General features: G+C 35.3%; 1 protein-coding gene across 1 annotated transcript in view; it reads right to left on the bottom strand.

Moving 5' to 3' along the window:
• RTTN (rotatin) overlaps positions 1-20,537 on the bottom strand; it is a 78,555-nt gene extending 58,018 nt beyond the window's left edge. Inside the window, exons 1-14 of the mRNA XM_083861481.1 lie at positions 20,484-20,537; positions 19,747-19,934; positions 18,310-18,505; positions 16,549-16,638; positions 15,376-15,454; positions 14,043-14,157; positions 13,389-13,539; positions 12,298-12,463; positions 9,620-9,801; positions 6,621-6,736; positions 4,715-4,885; positions 3,285-3,497; positions 1,940-2,052; positions 709-835 (exon numbers count right to left, since the gene is read on the bottom strand). Of these exons, the coding sequence (XP_083717607.1) occupies positions 709-835; positions 1,940-2,052; positions 3,285-3,497; positions 4,715-4,885; positions 6,621-6,736; positions 9,620-9,801; positions 12,298-12,463; positions 13,389-13,539; positions 14,043-14,157; positions 15,376-15,454; positions 16,549-16,638; positions 18,310-18,505; positions 19,747-19,934; positions 20,484-20,514 (1,938 nt within the window). The 5' untranslated portion in view covers positions 20,515-20,537. The remainder of the gene's footprint in view (positions 1-708; positions 836-1,939; positions 2,053-3,284; positions 3,498-4,714; positions 4,886-6,620; positions 6,737-9,619; positions 9,802-12,297; positions 12,464-13,388; positions 13,540-14,042; positions 14,158-15,375; positions 15,455-16,548; positions 16,639-18,309; positions 18,506-19,746; positions 19,935-20,483) is intronic.
• Between the last annotated feature and the right edge of the window lie 1,021 nt (positions 20,538-21,558).

The raw sequence follows: 21,558 nt of genomic DNA, 5'->3' as shown, positions 1-21,558 counted from the left end.
ACTTTGGAAGACTAGTTCTGAAAACTAAACATGACAGTCCTGGAAGAAATACAATCTGTTTGGATCACTGACTGAAAATTCCTGTTACTACACAGGACTAAGAAATAGAAAATTATTTTGGTTTTACATTAGTGGATTGTGTTATAAGCACACTAGGTACAGTTTATGCTCTTTATAGAAAATAAAAGTTTCAATCAAGTATTATATCAAAACACAAAATTTATTTTCATTTTATGAGCCAATATAATTGAATACCTAAAATGACCTGATTAATAGGACACTGCCATTCCCAGCAGAGGGTACGGCCACGCTTTTAGGAAGTTCGTGCTCTTTATCCCTCAGGCTATCATTACAAAAAACTAAGGCTGTGACAAAATACCCATGTAAAAAAAACCAAGACACACACAACATGGTTCCAAAACAGGACAAAAACCCCAAAGAAAACAAAACAACAAACAGCATTAGCACTATATAAAAGGATTTACATGGTCTTTACATATTATTCTTAAGTGCAGTACCTGAAGTCTAACCTAACCAAGTAGATTTAATACCAAGAATGCAACACCAAACTGCAAGCCCAGACCTACACTGGTTTTTCAGCATATAACACAGTAAACAGAATTTGTATTAAAAATCCTTCTAATGACAACACCATATAACATGCATTGAGTGCAACATCAAAAGCATTAAGTAAGCATTCATTCAAACCTTAACCACTTCCAAACAGCAGCGATAGGCTTCAGCTTTTATATTCAACAGAGGATAAGACAAGAGACGGAGAAGCAACTTCTGACCCTCTACCTGAAGCAACGAGCTGACCTCGGCAGACTTCCAACTAAAAATGAAAAAGAGTTAATTTAACTAATTTATTTTAGAGTACCTAAAGATGCCTAGAAAAATTTTCTTGTTAAATTTCAGGATAATCTTTGAAAAACACTTCCTGCAATGGTATACATTCTGAAAAACCGTAAAAAGTTCAGAGATCACAACATATTTGCCAAAATCATAGTTTCAATCTTTGTGTTTGTATATTTTATTCTTTTAAACATGTAGGTAATCAAAGATCATAATTTTTCAAAACTCTCTCATCGAAATTAAGAGCCTGACAAACACAGATGTTCATCTGAAAACATAAAATTGTATTGAGTTTCAGTAGACACCTTTGATCATATGTATGATTATTAAAAACACCTGTACTTCTAGGATTTTTTCATTATCGAGGTTAAAGTCCATCTCACTATCATGAAGTGAATCCATGTTAGTTAAAAAATTGAATTTCCTATTGCCTGAAACAATAACCAAACAATAATTAATTATAAAAGCATTAGAACACTGAAAAACATTTCATAATTTAAGATCACTTACTGGACAGCTCTTAAATGCAGTCTCCTTTGAAAAAAATCCCTAAAGTCAAGCTCTGTATCAGTATAAAACTAAATTTTTGTTTTTCAAGAACTTTTCCAGGCACTATAAGGTAACTCATTCTCTAACTAGAGATATGGAAAAATCGAAAAAGCGATACAAATATGCTGTTTAATAAATGAGAGGCCATATTGTAATATAAAGCATCTACAATAAAGTAAGCCCTTTAGGATTTCTTAAAGTAAAATAAAATTAAGTTATACAAATATACTCAGGGCAAAGGATTTTCAAGGAGTCTGAAAGACAAGTCAAAGTATTTAAGACCGTTTACTTATACAAAATCATAAAAGCTTGTACATAGAATATAACATATTAAGTTTTTAGCACCTGAAATTTAGTTTTCAAGAAATCCACCACAGAATGGCACAAATTAGTTAGAAGAGACTGTTCAATGACTAAAAGAAAATAATTGTTCCTACAGGGAATAAAGAAGTGAGCTCCTATTTGAGAAACCTTATAAACAAAAGAAAAAAAAATCATATTTCTCAAGCAGAGTTTTAAATAGCAATGTACTCACATATTTGAGCATATGTGAATGCATTCTTGAAGCAAGGGAAAGTGTAGGTGGAAGGGTAGACTACTCAAAGCCTGATCTGCCAATTCTAGTAATTCAGAAAGATTCTTGTCCCCCTGTGAAGTAAAATGAAGAGAAAGAATGAAACTAACAAAATTAGTAAAATTAAAGTATCCAATATCACTGCATAATCTTTCCAAATTTATCAGAATTAAATACTAAGTAGCTTTTTCTTCAGTCTCTCACAGAGAAGTTTATAATTAACTAATTCAATACATTTCAATAAAAAAAAAAACTTTAGAACCTGTTCCAGGGAGCTGAAAGCCCTTCAGCTGCTGAGTCCAAATAAACTTCTATTAAACTCAGTAGGAATAATGTATGTCTAACATTTCACAGCATGAACACTGTAACACTATTCAAAATACTATTTTTTATCAATATGCATTTTATGTGAGAGGATAAAAAAGGATTTAACTATTAAACTTTTAACATATCACTATTAAAGAGCAAGTTAGATATTTTTAAATGTAAGTACATATGTCTTCATCATATTTGGTTACAAAATACATTAAACATGAGCCATTTAAATTTGATGGAGTTAACTTCATTGCAAAGAGCATTTTATGAGCAAAGCATTGCTTCTTTTAACTTCAGAACGTCACTAGACAAAGGAGAGATTCAATCTAATTTAAGACAGCACTGTATTTATATTCTGTATGTTTTTCATTTATATTAGTATCAATGGAATTGTGCAAAATTGCTTATCCATGTGGACAATGGAGAAGAGTATTTCAGTACCGTGCTAGAACTTATAAAGCAGTTGTCTTTATAAAATCTCAAAAATCTCAACCAGTCAAGTAGTTGTTTATTAAAGCTGCAATTCCCAAAGTACTCGGGATTAAAGATTAACTGAATGATATATTTAATTCCTGGACAACACACATATACCCACACTATATATTTTAATAGATATAAAATAAATAAAGTATTACATAAATACATAAATATGTATTATATAAAAAGATATATATTTTTATACATGTATATGTTTGGATAAATAAGCAAAGTATTTGCTGCTGCTTCTTTCTTTGCCCATAAGAGGTATGGTGCCTTCTTCCAATTTCCAATTGCTTATTTCTTTGTTGTTACTTCAGATAAGACTTTTTACCAACATCATGACTAATATTAATGAAAACAAATATAAATTAACTACACCTTGCATCATACAGAATACTCATACTTAGGGATCTTCCTCTGCTATGCTAGACTTTAATTTTTACCAGAGAGAAAACAAAGTGCAGAAAGAAATTTCCCTACAGGAAATATTTTATATAATAAAGTTTTGCACCTCCTTACGAACTTCAACCATGAAGCTACAAGTGCATTCAATTGAACAGGCAGCTTCTGAAACTTGCTTATAAACACTGTAGTTCTCAGTACTCATTTGCTCCAGATAGGCTGCAACAGATTCATGCATGCTTGGGTATTCCAAGGAGAAGGACATATCCAGTGAGAGAAGGAACAAAGCATTCAGCAAACTCTTTTGTGTAACTTTGCTTGCCTTTGAAAAAGAAAGCATCTGTCAGAATAACAGCCTGAAAATACAGTAAAACCAACAACACATTTGCAGTCATTCAACAGGTACAATCACTATTGCTGCTACTTATAATTAAGAGAAACACATTTCATTAAATTATTTTTATATGAAGAAGTATTTTTTCTTCACTAAAAGTGATAGGTAATTAAATGTCACTCCTAATACTAGACCAGCAACCAGTCACAAAGTTGAGTGTGATCCAGGCACGGCACACTGCTGGCTAGAGTCAATTCACTGTCTGACCACGAGATGGCAGAGAATACACAAACCACAATTATTTCTGTATTTAAAAAAGCTGTCTACAATTCCACATGGTCATATTGCAAACTAAGGACTGGGTTTCTTCTTGTTGTTTTGGGTTTTTTCTTTAATTTTTAATTGCAAGTGTACATTATTTCAGTTTAAATTTTGACCTCAAATACTGTAACTTTTTCCCAACTGTTATATACAGAATGGAAACTTGCATTAGGTACTTTGCATAAGATTAGTACAGCTACACTTATTTTCAAGCACTTAATATTTGTGACAAAAACCCTATAAAACCGAAAATCAATCTTCTACTCTGCCTGACTGACTAATGTCTAAGAAAAGCTACATTCCACTAAAAACTTGTCCAAAAAATTAAAACCCATTCAAGTTTAAACATCTAGCGCTTTCCATCACACAAAAACTTTATCAGACCTTCTCAGCTAAAATTAAAAAAAAACCCTAAAAATAATAAAAAAAAACCAACCCCAAGAGCTCTGGAGGCCAAGAACAATTAAAATCACTTCAATTTACAAAAATGTAATTGCTTACTGCATTCCATTAGATTAAGAGTGATGATTTTAAACGCTATGTAGCTCTACTCTTACTTGCATGCATACTATAAACAAGCAGGGGGCAGCAGAGCTTTGCAAACCATACATCATATCAGAAAAAAAGAACACTGAATTTCAAAACTTCATTTAAAAACTGCATTAAAATTTTTTTTTTCAAGATTTGTAATCTGCAGAATACACTGGTAACTGAAGAATGGACAAAGTTGCCATCTGGGATCACACATCAGCCAAGACACATCAGAATGAGTTCTCTGTCCAGGGGGCTATTTTCTCAGGATTCATCCCTGAGGAAGGTATCTCTTACTGCCCTCTTCAAATGCAAAACCAAGAGACAATCACTTTTAATTAGTGATGACATACCTTTTCTACAGGGAGAAGTATTTGGAGCAATCTAACAGTGAAGAGTGAAACGCTAATAAATGCCATTCGGTGATGCACCAGCATCACCTTGGGCTGTTCTGCACTTATATTGCTTTTGTGATATAATATAGTTTCTCCAAGCAAACCAAAGACCAGAAGCAATTTGTCTTTCTGAAAATAAAACCAGAAACACAATAATTAGAAAAAAATGAAATATCACTGTATATTTGCAGTGTTTACACAGCACCTGCAGTATCATTAGGACAATTATGCCACATAAGCTAAAATTGCATAAATGCTGCAAAATACACACCTATGCTCTAATCTCAGACTTCCATCTGCTTGCATTATTAGTTCTGAATACTCTTCCCAATAACCACCCATTCCTGGTTGCTCCTTCACCTTCCGTATCCCATTTTTCTCTCTCCCCCCCACCACCCTTATTTCTGCTTACAACACTTTCAAACTTCTGAAATTTTACCTATTTTGAAATTCAGTCTCAATAAGGAAATACTAAGTCCTGGTTTTGAGCCTGCTAATAAAGCCTTAGCTTAAAATAAAATAAAAATTATTTTAAAAAAAAACCTTCTCAAACCAATTCACAGGAACTTTGAAAACATCAAAGAGTTTTTGTACCTCTATTGATTCTCGAAGGAAACAGCAAAACTTTTTTCTTCTTCTCTTCGATTTAAAAAAAAAATCTATTTAACTGTATACCCCCATAGAACCTAATTTGCAGAGGTTTGTTTGTTAGTAGCCTGGAAACAAACATTGTCCTATTAATAAAAATCAGTATGGTATATATATACATATTCTACTGTAGTTTCACAGATTTATAGGCAATGAAATATACTGATTCAGATCACAAAACAAGTAGACAGAGATATTAAGCTTCTGAGATTAAATGTTCTGCAAAGAATCTTTAGCAATAATATGATGTTAGCACTGATATGATATCACTGATATGTGATCAATTGCAGTAGATTTTCAAAGATAAGTAGATTAAATTCAATAAAAAAATTCTCATTAATTTATAGGTCCTATAAATATAAATATTAACATTTATAAAATAGAGAACAGGAAAGTCTAAAGCAATATTTCAATTAATTAATATTGCAGCTATTAATGTTTTATATTCAGTGGTATTTTCATTAATTCTAACTCAAGTCAGGTGCATTTAAGACTACATTCAATTCAAGTCTAGACAAGTTTCAGTCTGCAGCTCTGATAGGTTTGAGCCATGTAGGTAGGTGCCTGAGCCATGCCAGCTTATGCTCTAGCTTTCACTTGTCTTCAAAAAAGTCACAATCATTTTATCTGTAATTTACTAATTTTATAATTCATGTATATAACAACCCTCAATTGTGCTCAGCAATTTAAATTGTCAACAGCACCTTAAAGCTTTGAATCTCTGCTGGGCCAGAAAGGCCTCTCCTCTCTTTTCTCAGCTCTCTAAGCAATATTGTTAGGGTATCTGAAATTTGTGCAGATCTGTAGCTACTGTGTAGGAAATGAATAGCATGTATGTATCCTAGAATTCCAATCTTGGATCTGAACAGTTATATTCCTAATTTTAGACATAATTTATAAGGAGTAAAGAAAGGGAAAGTTGTTATGTACATCAAATTGGTGTCCAACATTTACAGTCGGTGCTTTTCCCTCAGATCCTCCTCCCCACATGTGTTTCTCTTAATGGCTGCTTATTTTCTTGAGGTGAAACTCCAAGTATTGTCTGGTAAAAGAACTTACATTATAAAAAGTGTCATCGATAGAACTAGCCATAAATTACTTAAAATTTTCAAAAGCACAGCTTAAGCAGAAGCTTAGATATATGACTCACTGCAGAAAATGTCAGAAGCTTATAAAAGGAGACAAATGTGGCTGACCAAAACCTGAAGAACCTTACCAATTCCAATGCAAAAAGGCTGTCATCTTCCCAAACATTTTCAGAAATAGCATCACCAATAAGGGACATGTCTTCAACAAGCAATTCAAGAGCTTCCATTGTCACCCTCCTACTGCCTACAAACACAAATGAGAAAATATATTCAAATACAGACAAAATATTATATTTTGATATTCAGAAGCCACCACTGTAAACAAGAGATTATTCCTCATATGAAATTCTAGTATTTCAATTTTCCTATATGCTTCTACAAAACTAATGCTAACTGTCCTCAACCACTAATAGCTGTGAATCAGAGAACAACCACCAGCCAAAGTTGCAACAGATTAAAGCAATTGCATATTTAGAAAAAAATCTGAATTTCCTTAAAACCTATCACAAAATTATTTAAGAGAAGAATTATGAACTTTAATACAGCTGTAAATCTGATAACTGAACTTTTTTAAAGTTCATAATAAAGTCACTAATTTTCCCCACCCAAACAACTGTGTTACAAATCTTCTGTACATATTACCTATTGCCATTAATCTGCATTTTTGGTATAGGAGTGCCTTTCCTCACAGATTATTTTGTTTGAGATCTTTTAAAAGACAAAAAGATGCATACCCACTTGAGCTACTTGCACAGTTCTCCATACAGTTTCCACTTTACTTTTAGTCTGGTATTTATTAATTTTCATTTCTTCTTCTAAGTGTCTCTTAATTACAGGCTAATCTAGTCTATTAGTGACTTTTATCCTTCGTACAAATTTAAGCTTGACTAGGTGGCCACAAAGAAATTTGGCCTGAGCTTAGAAATCTACAGCCTACACTTACTACAAATATAAACCTCCTCCTAATGTCCTCAGATAATGAGAAAACAGAGGAGTTAAGTTTCAGAAAGAACAAGGCAGAATATCTGGAGCCAGACCAAATATTTTCAACCTCACACAAGTGAGGATGCCAAAACTGTCTGACATCCTAAGGAACCATACGGTGACAGTTTCCCTTACATATTCAATGTAGTGCAACTGTTGGCTTAGTTACTTGTTGGTGGTATGTTTCTATTTAAAATCATAGATGGATTTCACACAACATCATTGAACTTTCAATTTATCTTTTAACCAAGATAAAAATTCTGTATTCTTCAAAATCCTCAAAATAAAACCTGTTTAAAAAAGATAAAGCTCTACTTGTTTGTTATAATTTAACATTAATTTCTTGTGGGTTTTTCTACCTCTTGTAAATTTTACACACTGCAGAAACCTTGTTGATGTACTTGAGGAAAAAAAATTATCTCTGTGACTAGATATGTAGTGATAATGACCACAGCTTCTGCAATTTGCAGCTTCAGTAATCTGCTTTGGGTGAGAAATGACAGATAATGGCACAAGGCCTTTTTGAAAGCTTGGTTTTACCTATCTCATAGATGTTCTGTTTTGCATTGATTTTAGGCCAATTTAACTTAATAAATTTCTCCATTTAAACCAAAAAAAAATCAAACCAAAAAAAACCCAAAACAACCCCCACAAAACCAAAATGAGCCCACACCACTACTGATTTCTGCAATGACTTCACTCACAAGGCAGGTCAGCACAAAAGAAGAAAAATTCCAACTAACATCTCCACATGGAACAGAATTTAAGCTTAACTAAAATACACATCATATTGCAAAATATAAGGCAGCAAATTTTACAATAAGTTTATTGTTTCTTCCTTTACTCAATAATTTAAACATCTAGAATAAAATCTACACTCCACCATATAAGTTAATAATAATGTTCATAGAAATGCTTGTTGATTTTACTAAAGATAACAACCCAAAACATAACCACATGAGAAACTGTGTATTACTGTCTCACAATATCACACTGTCTCACAGTGTGCCTTCAGATCACAGGCTTTCAGATCAACAGGAACAGGATAAAAATATTAGTTTCCTTACAATCTGTGTCTCATTATAGCACAGTGGAAGAATGAAGAAATATCACCAAGGAGAGTTTAAAAAGTAAAAAAACTAAGGGGAAGATAAACAAAGACAGGTCCACTTGAAAGAAAGAACCTTGAAAGGTAGAAAAACTGGCTTTTAACTCTGCAGATTTGAAGTGACAGGAGACAGAAATAGAAAAGATAGAAAATAAATTTTCTGCAGTTTTACATTATAAATAAAAGATGCTAGAAGTAATGAATGTGCTTGTGACTAATTAATATTTAAATACCACTATTCTGAAAGGGAAAAACAAAACTTTAATTCATTTTAGTTGGTTTATAACAAAAAAAGAATTGAATAATTTTCATACGCATTTCATAGAACTTTTATGAGTTGAAGCCTCTAACTGTAGTATCCCAGTCACAGATAGATGCACATTTCTAGCTCCTGTATTTGAAACCCTGACCACATTTACCAATACCTGTTTTGAATTACATTACATTTTACAGCTAAATACCATTTTAGACAACCTAGGAGCAAAAAGATTGTCCTCCAAAAGGGCTTTGCAATTTAGAACTTCTTTAAATTAAAATCTGCAATCAGACTACCATTATTTATGTTCCTGAAACCATTTGTTACTGCATTTGTAAGAATAAAAGGCTTCTTTTTAAGAATAAAAAGAAGCCTTTCACCAGAATATTTGTTTATTATTTCTTGAACAGGAGGAAAACTCTATGCTTAAATAGATCCTTTGGAGAACACCTTTGGTTAAGAGTGATTATTTTTACATCTTCCTGAATAACATTTTATCCTGCCACACCATTTTCCCTCCATACACTCACTTCCTGCCACTGCCAGTAAAAGTGCTTAAAACTTCTGCAGAAATTCTTGAAATCAATCAGAAGATTCAAGCTTTGTGACCTGAACAAAGTCCCTAGAAAAGATCTGTTGCAAGTAGCCACAGTAAATCAGTAATCATCTGTGCCTTATTTATTGGAGGTACTCACCTCATTGACCAACTTCTTAAGGGTGTCTTGTATGAAGGATGGGAAAGATTTGTAAGTTAAATACTTAAGTCAAAACTTTCTCACCTGTCCTTAGAAGAGGTATTGCATTTTCCAAGATGGAAACACAGAACTGAGGAAGGCTAAGCTGCTTCATCTGTAATTCCAAAGTGTCTTCATTTTCAATATCTGGTATGTCAATATGTCCTACGTCAAATGGGGAATGCAGAGAGATTCTGGAGTTTGCATTTGCTTGAGTACTGTTTCCACTTAAAACAAAAAGCAAACAAATTTTTAAAAAAAGAAACATAGTTAACCCTGCAAAGAGAAAACACGTATGTCCAGATGTTAAAAGCAGCATCACATATTTTCATGACTCTTGCCTTAAGCATATCCCTCCTCCCATCTCAATCTTTCTCTGCTATCTACCAGTGTTGCAGGAAGAGGGACATCTTGTTTGGTTGTTTATTTAAATGTCAGAACAGGTAGCATTACAATGCCTAATGTCTTGGCAATCAACTTCAATTTCACTTAGCACTGTCTACTGGAAGAAATACACATGCAACAAATACAATATTGCATAAGAAATATCAATTGATTTGAAATTATTTTTTTTAAATGAGCAAAATCTATCAGTTACTTGAAGCAAGAACACTTACTAAACCAAATTTCAGCCTGAATTATACTTACTATAATAAAACCATTCTATACAGCTAGCCACAAGAATCCTTAGAAGGAAAATTAAGAAGCATGACCTATGTTTAGTCCTTAGGACCACCTTTTCCACTGTAAAACAGAAAGTATTCCCTTGCACAAGAAAGCCTTAAGTGTAATCAAGTATATATTACTAAGTAAACAGAGTCTATTAAACTATAGCCATCTAAATTATTAAATGTTTTATCTATGACATATGAATATATTATTAAATACAGTATATATGGTTCATATATTAGGAACAATATATAATTCATAACTGTATTAGTTTTCAAATGTTTTCAATAATAATCTGATTCCACTGTCAGCATTATAATTGATAAAAATCAGAACATATTTTTTAAGTTTTCTTATCCCAAACAATGTTTAGCAATCTTGATTTGCTTTAAAAACCTGTATGACTTATAACTGGGTTTTGGTTGGTTCTCTTTTTTATTATGAAACAAGCTGAAGAAACTGAATTGTGGCATGATTGTGTTACATTCTATTGTCTAATTAAATGTAAAATATGCCTATAAGAAGTTAAATCCCGACTGATTAAGAAATCAATAAAACAACAAGCAAAATAGAAGAGTTCACCAATACATAGTTGGGGTTTGGCTGCACTTACCAGAGGAAAAGGAAGGAGAGGTATCAATCACAAAAACAATTCAGAAGAGGAAAGGTTAAGTTTCCAGGCAGAATTTGAAACAGACAAACAGATAGATTGAAGAGTCTCAAGATTAAAGAAGAAGGAAAAGAAGAGTTACATATAGAATAGCAATAAACAAATTTACATTACAATTATGTAGAAAAAGACAAGATTCACTAAAAGCAGCTCTTCATTATCAAAATCAAAAATATCAGAGCAACACTACTGTCAATTCTATCATATCTTCTATTCAACATCATGTCATTCTTTATGCTACGTCTGAGCTAAATTATATTTTGTAAGAAATGAGATTTGTGGGCAGTGAGCAAGTCTACTGCAGCACACTGGATGCAAGAAGATAAAGGTGTGCAGTCATGAACAGCTGATAAAATGACCCTATTAGCACTCCTTGGTTTCTAGAAGTCTCATCACTGCCTGAACTGGTACTTATTCTTATGCAGCTTTCATTTCTAGAGTGACAGCCCAGCCATCACTCTCTCTTGCACAATATACACCAGCTGCCATTAAGCTGTTAAATGTTCAGCTGCAGAAAATGGCCAGGGCCTAGAAGTCATAAAGCCTGGAATTCATTGACAGTGCTATATTACTTCTATAATAAAAAAATTAATGTATGAGACTTAAATAAAAATAACTTCTTAATATGACTATCAAGATGTATTTACAATTGAGCTGTTCCCATCACACTCTATTTAAATACCTAGGAGGTACTCAATCACTAAGCCCATACATCACAGAGACTCAAAAGAATTACCAACAAGCACACAGTAGAGATTTACAAGGACTTTTAAAATCCCACATACTAGAAGACATTGGTACTTGAACACCAGCTTTATGTCTTTAAGTTGTGTCAAGACGAGCAACAATACCACACACAAAAACTACATTTTGAGGGTATACAGACAATTTATAATTTCATGTAAGAGTCAAGTATTTACATGTTATAGAACTGAAATTTGTTGTCACACAACAACAAATTTTAAAGACTTCAACAGAAGTCTTTATGCAGCATAGCATTTTTGACAATACTGTATACTGTTACCTATGGGATGGCCATTCCACTTAAAAGAACTTATGAAGTCATCTGCTGAAAAAAAGAAAAATCCCTGACTTTCCAGCAATAGACTGAATAAATGCTTTTCTGTGTCTTACAAACACATGCACAAGCAATAACAATTCATAGGAAGAGACTTTGTTTAAAATGGTGGCTGGGTACAAAATGTGAAAATGATTTTATGTCTTCTAAACACCACTTTAAGAATGGTTTAATTCATAAACATGATTTGAATCCTCGCAAGTTACCAAAACGGTTGCATCAATGCACACTGACAAGGAGCTGATAATCTAATCCCATATTAAAATGTTTTTAACTGGAGTGTGAGTTATCTCCTGTTTCATTCACCTAGAAGACACTGCATCCCAATCTTGACCATCTCCTCTAGGACGCTGAACTGTCCGTCCAATCACTGAGGGCCGAGGACTGCTGCTGCCAGGTGATGGATTCTGGGAACGAGGAGCACCTCTTGGCTCTTGACAGTAAGACATAGATGAATTCTGGGAAGCTGTGCCTTTATGTAACACAAAGATATATATTTTCCCTTAGAAGTATCCATTATTCTGAAAGATACTTCATAGTAAACAGTAAAAGTAATGAAGGTAGGATATGGGAAAAAACACCACCTAAATACTGATGACCTAGAACAACTGAGCACTGAAAGTATCTGAGTCTGGAAACCAAATTCCAAGGCAAAAACCACTGAAGATTCCAGCTGAATCATAAATCTTGAGTTTTAAAAATAGAAACATAGTGTCTGGGTAAGGATATTGGACTTGTTGATATTATAACTGAATTAGCAGCCAGTACCGTATTAAGACACCAAATATAGTGGCGATCTTATGAAGAGAACCAGACTACCAATTTGCAGAAACAAAGTTTTGATTCAATTCAGACAACAAAATGGAAACAAAAAGACCATTAGAAGTAATCTATACAATTAAAGCTACAACATTTAAGTATTAAGAACATTGTGAAGCAGCCCTCATGACTGCAAAATTCAAAAAAATTATTAAACTATTTTTAGCCATCAGCATAAAAAAAGAGTTCACATAGCTCATGAAATTAGTAACTACATTGTTAAGTACTAATAGCTTGAAAGCTTTTCTGAAACTTTGCCCACTTTTATTTTACAGATTTAATTTAGCTTTAGTTACAAGTCCCTCCCTTGCTGACATACAAACAATTGGAAACTGGGAGACTGGGAGAAGTTGATGAATGGGGAATCACAGGAAAGTAAAACTGAGTAAGTACTTTAAAATTATGCAAGCACTCGAAGCTTTTAATTAACATTAATAGTACTGAACACTATCCCTTTAGCAAAACAATTCCACAAGATTACATTTGCCATAAGGTTCTGGTTTTGTTTTTTTCTGTCATTTTAGACAACCTTATTGGTAGCAAAACCAACAGTATCTCAAATGCTTAAAAATACCTACCTTGCTCTGAAGAAGAAAAACTTGGATCTCTATGGAAGTTAAGCCGCCTTCTCAAGAAGATGCAGAGCTGCTGCAAGCATGACACTGCCTGCAAAGCCAACTGGTGTCTTCCATCTCCTCCAAAAGCCAGGTTTAGAAGAGACAAAAGGCTCTGCAAAGACAAAACCATCGACTCTGAGACCTGGACATTCATCACCTTCAAGAACAACCATGCCAGCAAGTCTTACACTAAATATAGTACAAAAATGTTTCCAAGTGTTTTTCAAAATCACAGTAAAGAATAAATAGGCTCAACTACTGGTTTAGGACTGGATGCAAGACTATCAAGCCTAAAGAAGAAGCTAAGTTTTACATTGTATTTCCAATCAAGTCACTACTTTCATTTTGGGAGCTCATTAGAGGGTGTGCAGACAACACCCACACAAATTTATCTTATCCAGAAGAAACAAAGTATTATTTCATTACTGCTTAGCAATATTACATTGTTACATTGTTAAAACCACAACATATAGTTAATGTCCCCTTTCCAATGCACCTGGAGTTAGCATAAAGGTACTTCTGTTTAACTATTTAGTATAAAAAAAAATTTAATCATTTGCATCAATTCATCCTTGGCAAAACTTATACCAATAAAAACTTTATGTGAATTCTTGCCTGTACAATCTTCGGCCTTTGAAGGAAGATCTCTGCAGGAAAATCTTGCATAATCACATCCTGAAGAAGCTCACACGTACTCCAAATTAAACTTTGGTTGTTACTTCTCAAAGAGCTACAAGTTCATATTTAAATATGCATTAAAATGAAAAGAAAACCAACCAGTAATTATTAGCCTGAACAAGTCTTTACAAGAAAGTTATAATCATAACACTGAAGAATCTAAAGGGAAAAAATCCCTGTAATTGTATTGTAATTTCATTTTTCAGTTGCATTATTCCTTAACTATATGAATCCTATATACAATAAAGAACAAACTCAATTCCCACAAGTAAAATTTGGTTCCAAAAAGAGAAACAACTTTATTGATTCTGAATTTGAAATTAAAATAAGAACTACTGGAAATTCCCTGTGAAGCTAGTGATTATCTCAGTGGTATATAGGAAGCAATATAACTCATACCAGTAAGAAAGTTCCTTTCATTACCAAGACTCACGTATAACTTAAAAGCACTTGCATTACATAAGTAGGAAATTCCATAAAGGGAGAAATTTATTAGCTATTCTCTAAGATGAATATTAGTAAATTATAAGAATCTTTAGGATAGTCCACTTTTTTCAATTGTTTCAGAAACCACTGTTTCTGAAACCACTGTAAAAAAATCAAATATGTCCAGTGTTACAAATCTGTGCTCCTTTTCTATACTCCAGCATAAAGGAAATTAAATATTAAACTGGTTCTCCAGCTTCAGAAATCTTTCAAAAGGAAAAAACAAACACACACACACAAAAAAAAAAACTATTCTAGAAATCTATCAGAGCTCTGTGACAACTCATAAGGAATCCCAACTACAGAACTCTCCCTTGGGGCAGAGTTCACTTTTTCTAAATTAAAGAAAAAAAAAAGCCACTGCAGAAACAGTTGGAATAACTCAATGCCTGGATAAGACCCTGTACCTAAACTTATTGGCCTAAACTTAGTTAAACTACTACTGAAAGTAGAGATTTCCTACCAACTGGTCAAGGGGGTAAATAATGATTTTTCTTCCAGCTTGTTCTATTATTAGCTGAAAGAAATCTTTGATCCACTTAAGAAATTTAAAACACAGACTGAAGTATCATGAACAAAAGACCTAAAGACACTCTGACTTAAAAACAAAAAATGGAGAGTGACACTGCCCAGCTTCAGCCCAGTTTTTATGATCCTTTATCAAAAATTAGCTCATTGGGTTATTTGCAGGAAAAAGCTCATGATGTAGAAGGACAGAAATTTACAGCCACTATTCCTAAAAAAGAAAAACTACAAGGAAATCGTAATGTTTCTATTACTGCACCTTTCATTTGATGAAAGAACATGCCTATCTGTTGAAGTCAGAGTTAGCCAAGGAAATGTGGAAAATTTCAAGCATCTCACTGCAAAAAAAAACAACAGAGCGGATGTCTTGAAATATATTTTATAGAAATACTATATTGTATACATCTAAGGCAAAACAAAAATCTTATAAACAATATACTATCTTATACAGAAATATATTTTAGTAAATATAGGCTTGCACAAACTCAAATCCTTTTAATGAGAGTTTTCAGATACCAAAACCCAAATGAAATATGTTTATTGAAGAAAGTTTACAATCAAGTTATAATTTTTGTCTGCTACTAAAGAATATTTTATCCATTAGCATGATCTCTAAAAAATGGAAAATTCACCTCATGGTTTTAGTCTTAATGCAGTAGAAATTATTGTTCTTACAAAATTATGACACATAATAACTTTGTAATGAAAATAACTTTAAAGCTATTTTTAACTTAAAAATTTGTAATAATTATCGTGCAATTCCTAAGATTATATGCTACTAAAAAGTCAATTGATGATTTACCTACAGTAACTGCAAAGTCTTATATTTTAAAATCTAGATCTCAGCATCATATTGTATTTTAAATAAGACACTCTCCTGTGAACTGCTACTAGTATACAGGTAGAGGCAAAGACTTGCCAAAATACTATTTATTGATCTGTGCTTGTCCATTAAACACTTCATATCATTTGACAATCAAAGCATAACACTGTTTTTCATTTAAATACAAAGCAAAGATTCCTCTAGCACCTAAGCCAGTTTTCTAAGAAGTAGAAAGGTACTTAAAAGTATTTCAGACTAAGTTTTGTTGAAATAAAAGGTACTTAATCCTTTAAGCAACTTGTGATTATGAAGCACAAATCATCCTGAAAACACTGGCAATTTAAATAATTTTAAAAATTGCAGCACTTTCTAATGTACTTTAGATATTACAAAGAGCTACACTATTTACAACAAGAAGGAAATATCTATTAAGATCAATGTCATTTTTATAACATTATAATTGTAGCTTCTGTGGTGTTAAGATTTCACAGAATAACAAAAGGAAAAAGAAAAGCCAATTTTGCTATCCACATTTGTAATGGAATTCCATCTGAATTACAACTTGAAGCTCTTGCTGTAATTAACATATTCTTCTATAACTACACATACCAACTGTTCTTTTGGGAGATATTTCTAACTGCGGCAGATGACTTCTACTTTGACAAAAATATCCAGTGAATAATTCCTCTTGAGGCAGAACTAAAATAATAAAAAAAGGGGTAAGTTTGAAAAATGCACACGTACAAAATAGAAAAGCTCAATTTATTTTCATGCTTTTCCTAAACTACCTCCCTCTTGCCCTTGAGTTTTATATCAGTTTCCTTAATAGGTTAAAATAGTCTCAGATGATCAGAAAAATAGAGTAAAAGGAGTGTGTCAATGTTTTTTTTTTTATAATCATATTCTGCAACTGTAAAGGATGCATTTTCTCCATTTTTTTACAGAAATTTGCAGACCATATAAACAATAGCAAAACAATTACACAAAATGTATTGCCTGATGGAGGACTGGCAGCCAAATAAATGGTTTTCCTTTAATCTACTCCTGTGGTAATAAAATTAACTTTTTAAAATAATTACTTAAAACCTTTTTCTACCAAACTGCTGTCTTCTTAGGTCACCTGAGAAGTTGCCCTCCTGGATCTATGTCTACTGCTACATGTCATTCATATGCAAACTGTACAAAAATATACACAAGAAATGTTAACACTAAAAGCAATCGCTCCAGACCATAATATTTGGTTCAAAGGATCAAAGTAGATAATGCCAAGTTATTAGTTTACAATTTTTTCCAGTAACGGAAGTTGAAACAGAAAGAAAAATACAACATTCTTGTTATGAAGCATTAAGATTATTCCATCCACACATGAATACAATTTACAATACAAAACACTTCAACTGAGTAGTTTCAGAAAGATGTAATGTAAGAATGCACATGGAGAAGACTATTCTTCTCCACACAGTAGAAACATTAGGTAAAAATCTGCCCCTATGTAGGTACAGGAAGGAAAAAAAATTTAAAAATTAATGATCTGGTACATTGTTCTAGTGAACTAAATCTCCAAGCATTAGAGAGGTGGCAGAAACTACCAAAAATTACTTTTATCTCTGTGAGTACACAGTATGAGTGAACGAGGTGTGGTCATTCCTGCTCCATGCACTGTGTAACAGCAGTGCCTTTCCCACAATCAGCAGGAGGTAATGCATTATGAGATGTAATTTTCTCCTCCGAACATTGTTCTAAAATTTTTAAGGAAGAGGAGAACCAAATGAGTTAAACTGCATGAGGAGGAAATGTAAATCATAGTAACAGATAATGAGCTAGGTAACAGATGCAAGCAATAGCACTTCACACAAAATGTGACATTTTAAAGAAAGTTTATGTATTTTTCCATGACAAATGCTTACCCAATACTAAGTAGATAGTGCATACAAGTACTGTAGTTTCAAAAATCATTCTATTAAGATCAACTACTGCCTTTTTCTTTTTCTTTCTCGTAGGATTTGAATTGCTTTCCAAGATAAAGCCTACTATACAAAGAACAGCAGCAAAGCATGCTGGCTAAATTACAGATTTATTCTGAGTTGGTACACACTTGCTGCCATAAAGCTGTCCTTGGAAGTTGTGTCATGCTCTTTGTGCATTACAGAAAACAGACATTCTACACTGAGGGAATGGATCGGGAATTCCATTACAGGAATGACACGAGGTGATTTAGATAAGGTCATACTGTCTCTGGCAGAATCTGATTAGCACACCACTTCAGTGATCTCTCAGGAATAATTCGCCTGAAAACATCAGCCTCTCATAGCCTTTTCATTTTCTTTATTTTAATATAAAATAAATTACAGTTCAAAATATGTAATTTACCTGGCTGATCTACTGAAGGCTGAGACTGAGCTTGATAATAAACTGAAGAACTAGAAGGGAGTTCAGACGGAAGAAAGAATAGTCCATCCACAATCCCATCAATTATGGCCTGCAAGTTGGGATCCACATCGGAGCGAAGCTGAGAGAAGAATTCCACTGCACCAATTCCAATCATTTTCTGGGCAGCAAGTGGATGCTTCATTAAGACAAATAATTGACAAAGTTAGTTTGAAGAGTCTTAAGGTCTCTGTATGGGGGCAGGGAATAGAGAGCAGCAGGAGGAAGACTAAGAAGAATTTAAATTCTTAAGTTATATTTTGCCTTTTTTGGTTTAGACCATTGTGCTGAGGTAAGAGTTCATTTTCTTCCCAGTGGCTCCCATGGGGATGTGTTTTGGATTTGTGCTGAACACAGGGTTGATAATAAAGAGATATTTTTGTTACTGCTAAGCAGGGCTTACACAGAACCAAAGGCTTTTCTGCTTTCGTGGCAAGGGATCTGGGAGTACATGGGAGGTTGGGAGGAGACACAGCCAGGACAGGCGACCTCAACTGACCAGAGGGATATTCCCTATCACAGAACCACAAAAAGGCCTGGGTTGGAAGTTACCTTAAAGATCATCTAGTTCCAACATCATGCTCAGTCTCTAAAGGGGGTGAAATGAAAAGGAAGGGAGAGACATTTGGAGTGATGGCATTTGTCTTCTCAAGTCACCCTTATGCATAAGGGTGCTGTGCTCTCCTGGAGATGGCTGAACACCTGCCTGCTTTAGGGAATGGTGAATCAATAGCTCATTTTGCTTTGCTCGTGCATGCAGCTTTTGGTTTTCCTATGAAACTGCCTTTGTCTCAACCCATGAGTCTTCTCCCTTTCACCAATCTGATTCTCTCTCCAGTCCCACTGGTGGGGTGTGAGCGAGTGGCCGTGTGGGGCTTGGCTGCTGGTTGGGGTTAAACCATGACATCCATCCATCAGTGTTAAGGATGAGCTGCTTTTTAACTCTGCATAGTTGCAGCTGAGTGATTTAAACATAAGAATGTAAAAATCTGAACTATCTAAAGTTTCTGTTACTTTTTCTCAAATTAGCTGCACCGATGTTCAATTCTTTACTTTCTAGGAACAATACAAATGCTTAGCTGCAAATCATGGTCCAAGTTAAAAATGAAGCACTAAATGAGAGACTGAAGATGCAGAGAAACTAAAGCAGAAACCCAGAAAAAAACCTATTTTTCTCAACTATCTCTCTGACCCATTTGAAGTTGCTGCAATTGTTTCAATTTTGGTCTACACACAATGGCTTTATTATTCCCGTCTTTGTAAAACACTCTAAAAATCTCATTGCATGGAGCTACAAAGCCAAGTAATATCCAGCATTTTTTAGCTTCAGCATTCTAAAAACATATAGTTTAAAAATAAATGAATGTTAGTATGTCATACCTTGATTAAACTGTTCACAAAATTTAATACTTCCTCTTTTATTGGAACGACTGGGAAATTGAACCACTCCAAAAGGTTACGAAAAAGCGCTTTTTCGTGGACCAGATCAGCATAGGAAATCAAGTTGTGGTCTAGTTTAAACAGAATAGTCTTCAAGGATCGCTCTCTTATCTCCGTCAGTTCATGACCTGACCAAAGAAAGAGGATTAAGAAACCCATAAATTAATTGACACAACTCTTTTATTATTTGGAGAAACAGAATACTGCCAGAGATGCAGCCAAAAAAACCCGGCTTATAAGCTGCCAGCATTATGCCTACCAGGGAGGCAAATATGATTACACTGACCAGCAACAACCTACCCCAGTGTGTTTGCACGACGCTGTAAGAGACACTGACACAGGACGGGGCCAAACGCGCCTCTGCTGATACAGCCTGGGGCCGGAACCTCTACAGAGTGTGCTGTGGGTACGGAAAGGTGCCCCCGGCTCAACAACCGGACAAAAAGCTGCCCAAGCCCACTGACTCGAAAGGCACCGTGTCTGAAGGAGAAGCCTTTGGCGTTTCCTTATGGAAGCCCCCCTGGGGAGCGCCGCCGCCCCCTCCCCTGGAGGAGCAGCGGGCAGGAGAGCAGCGAGGGGCGACGGAGGCCGGGCAGGGGCGGCCGGGCTCCCGCAGGGCACCGCCGGGCCGCACGCCGCCCCTGCCCAGGGCCGAGGGAAAGGAGAGGAGCCATTACCCAACTTCCTGACGAGCGCCGAGAGCTCCATCGCGCCGCTCCGCCCGCCCGCATTCAACCGCCGCGCCGACCCGCCGCCCGCACGGCCGGAGGCGGCCCCGAAGCACCTCGGGAAATGTAGTCCGCCCGCTTCCGCCCCGGGCCCGCCGCTCGGTGCGACGTGCAAAGCACGCCGGGAACTCTCAACACCCCATGGCCCGCCGGCGGGAGCGCAGAGAACTACAGCTCCCATGAGGCGCCGCGCCAGGTGCTCCCCGCCCGCCGCAGCGGGAGGCGGGCCCGCGGGCCGGGTGGCGGCAGCGGCGCCCAAAGCTCCGGGTGTCCCCTCCGGCCTGCGGGACCTGCGGCCCGGTGCGGACCAGGGACAGGATGAGAGCCTTAAACTACGCCAGGAGATGTTTTGTTCATCCCAGTACGGAAGGGAGACTGTTAGAAAGATGGCGAGGGACTTTCAGCAAGCGGAGTAGTGACCGGCCAAGGGAGAATGACTTCACACTGAAATATGGTGCATTTAGATTAAATGTTAGGAAGAAATTCTTTACTGTGAAGATGGTGAGACCCTGGAACAGGTTGCCTAGAGGTGTTGGGGATGTCCCATCCCTGGAAGTGCTCAAGGACACGTTGGATTTGAGGAACCTGCTCTAGTAAAGGTGCCCTGCCCGCAGCAGTGAAATAGATGGAAATAGATGATATTTAAGGTCCCTTCCAACGCAAACCATTGTACAATTTTAGAATTTACATTTATAGCAATAAGGGAGTGTTTGCTGATGTCACTTGTCTGTGTCTGACAGCGCCCTGGAAACAGCTCTGGCTGACTGGTGTGAACAAAGCCATGAGGGGGGAAAGTAGGAGGCGAATCATTAGAGGGTTTGGGTTTTCTGTTTTATGTCACCTCGACTCCAGGACTACCTTGCTTCGTCTATAATGCAAGGCAATTTCACAAAGGAAATTGCTAAACACACATGGTACATTGTTGGTCATCTGATCTGATCTTATTTTTGAAAATTTGTGCTTGCCATCATAATTGGAAAAAATAAATTGCTGATAGGCAGACAAATGATAGACGTTGTGTGTA

This window comes from Zosterops lateralis (genome assembly GCF_965231275.1).
Source record: "Zosterops lateralis genome assembly, chromosome: 1".
Lineage (NCBI taxonomy): Eukaryota > Metazoa > Chordata > Aves > Passeriformes > Zosteropidae > Zosterops > Zosterops lateralis.
Note: the sequence above shows the minus strand (reverse complement) of the source record. Positions and strands in the feature narration are given on the sequence as shown.